This window comes from Gordionus sp. m RMFG-2023, chromosome 4 (assembly GCF_954871325.1).
Source record: "Gordionus sp. m RMFG-2023 chromosome 4, tfGorSpeb1-WG-v2, whole genome shotgun sequence".
In the NCBI taxonomy this organism is placed as follows: Eukaryota; Metazoa; Nematomorpha; class Gordioida; order Chordodea; family Parachordodidae; genus Gordionus; species Gordionus sp. m RMFG-2023.
In genome coordinates, this window is record NC_088778.1 from 6,038,191 (window position 1) to 6,039,799 (window position 1,609).

Genomic DNA, 1,609 nt, shown 5'->3' on the forward strand with positions numbered 1-1,609 from the left:
AATTGTTGCATGTGCGCTATTGTACGCTATTATTTTATTACTTATATTTAAAATGTCAGTTATATTTAAATAATTATATTTAAAAGTTTAGTTATATATCTTAAGGCAACAGAATATATATATATATTTTTATTTTAAATTACTTATTTTTTTTGCTTGTATTATAATAACTTGTAATTCTTTCTTTTTAAATTATATAAATAAAAGATATATTTAATTATTCTAAATTGAACTTTTCCACCATTGCTCAATAATATATTCTAAATTATTCTAAATCAAAATTATTCTAAATTGAACTTTTCTCCCAGTTCAATATGGTGGAGGATAGGAATGATGTAAAGATCACGAGTATTTTGGAGTTGTTCAATACAAAACCGGACAAACTTGAGTCTTCCAGAGAGTATTTCGATAGACTGAAAGGGTATGGTTCGGGGCTCAATCCAGAATTTTTGTCGGTGCATTTTATGTTGAATTGTCGTAATGAAAAGTTAAAAACAAGGTTGATTGAAGAAAATACTACAGAGATTAATATTATAGAGGACATTGTTGTCAAATTTGAATCGTTGGATATCAATAATAATAAAACAGATGTAGAGAAAGATTCTTGGAGAAGAGAGGATAGAACCGATTGGCAAGACTTTTCGTCTTGGAAAGAGAACAAGCAGACTTTTAAGGCCAACAACAACAATTACAACGGCAGCAACAACAACAACAACGGCAGCAACAACAACAACAACAGCAATTACAACAATTTCAAAAAGACGGTGATGATACACCCCTTATAATTTAAGGCCAAGAAATAAAATTAATTTTATTAATGATATTATGATTGACCTTCAAGTTAATAATTATGATTTTTCTTTTATGATAGATACTGGTTCTCCGGTGTCATCCTTGCTCATGAAAGAGTTTGAAAAGCTTACGAAGGATGAATTTGTTAATACTAAAGAAATATGAGATAGGGTTAATTTTTAACTTTTTATAATCCGTTATCGCTTCGAATAGGAATCGGTTGATTGTTCAATGACAATGACTTGATTATAACCTTAAATTTAAAAGAAATGACAATGACTTTGAATTACTACCTTAATTTTAAAAGAATTAAATTTTGAGAATTAACTTTACGCAACTCCGTTTTTTTTGTCCTAAGTGAGCATCAATCAATTATGGCGTGGGGGTATTGTCACTGAGAGGATCAGTAATGTCATTTTAAATTCAAATTTTCTAAGGTCAAAATTATTCATTTAGATCATAATGGTTCTTTAATTATAATTGTTTTCTATGATAATACGCTTTTCTTATATTTTTTTTTATCACCATCTCCAAATTATTTTTTTTTTATATATTAATTTTATTCCAAATATATTTATTGTTTACTGGCCACCTGTAGTGTTAATTGTACCTATCGATAGTGTAATTTATACCTTTTGTAAGGGTAATTACATAAAAAACTATCATGTACAACTATGGTGCCAATTCCCCTTGATATATACATTTTCATTCTTAAAAATAAATTAACTCTCGCATGCCAAACGAGTTCTTTCTTTCCCCATTTTGTTGTACCATGTTGTGTTTTCAAGACTTTAATTTATATATATATATATTTTTT

The 1,609-nt window shown here is 27.7% G+C and overlaps 1 protein-coding gene across 1 annotated transcript; it reads left to right on the top strand.

Annotated features, from left to right (window-relative positions):
* Window positions 1–314: 314 nt before the first annotated feature.
* Window positions 315–785, top strand: LOC135928555 (putative uncharacterized protein DDB_G0284695). Its single transcript, XM_065465011.1, has one exon. The coding sequence runs from the start codon at window positions 315–317 to the stop codon at window positions 783–785; it is 471 nt and encodes a 156-aa protein (XP_065321083.1).
* Window positions 786–1,609: the final 824 nt, after the last annotated feature.

Excerpts from the sequence above, each read along its gene's own strand:
- LOC135928555 (XM_065465011.1), top strand. The coding sequence starts at position 315 with ATGGTGGAGGATAGGAATGATGTAAAGATCACGAGTATTTTGGAGTTG.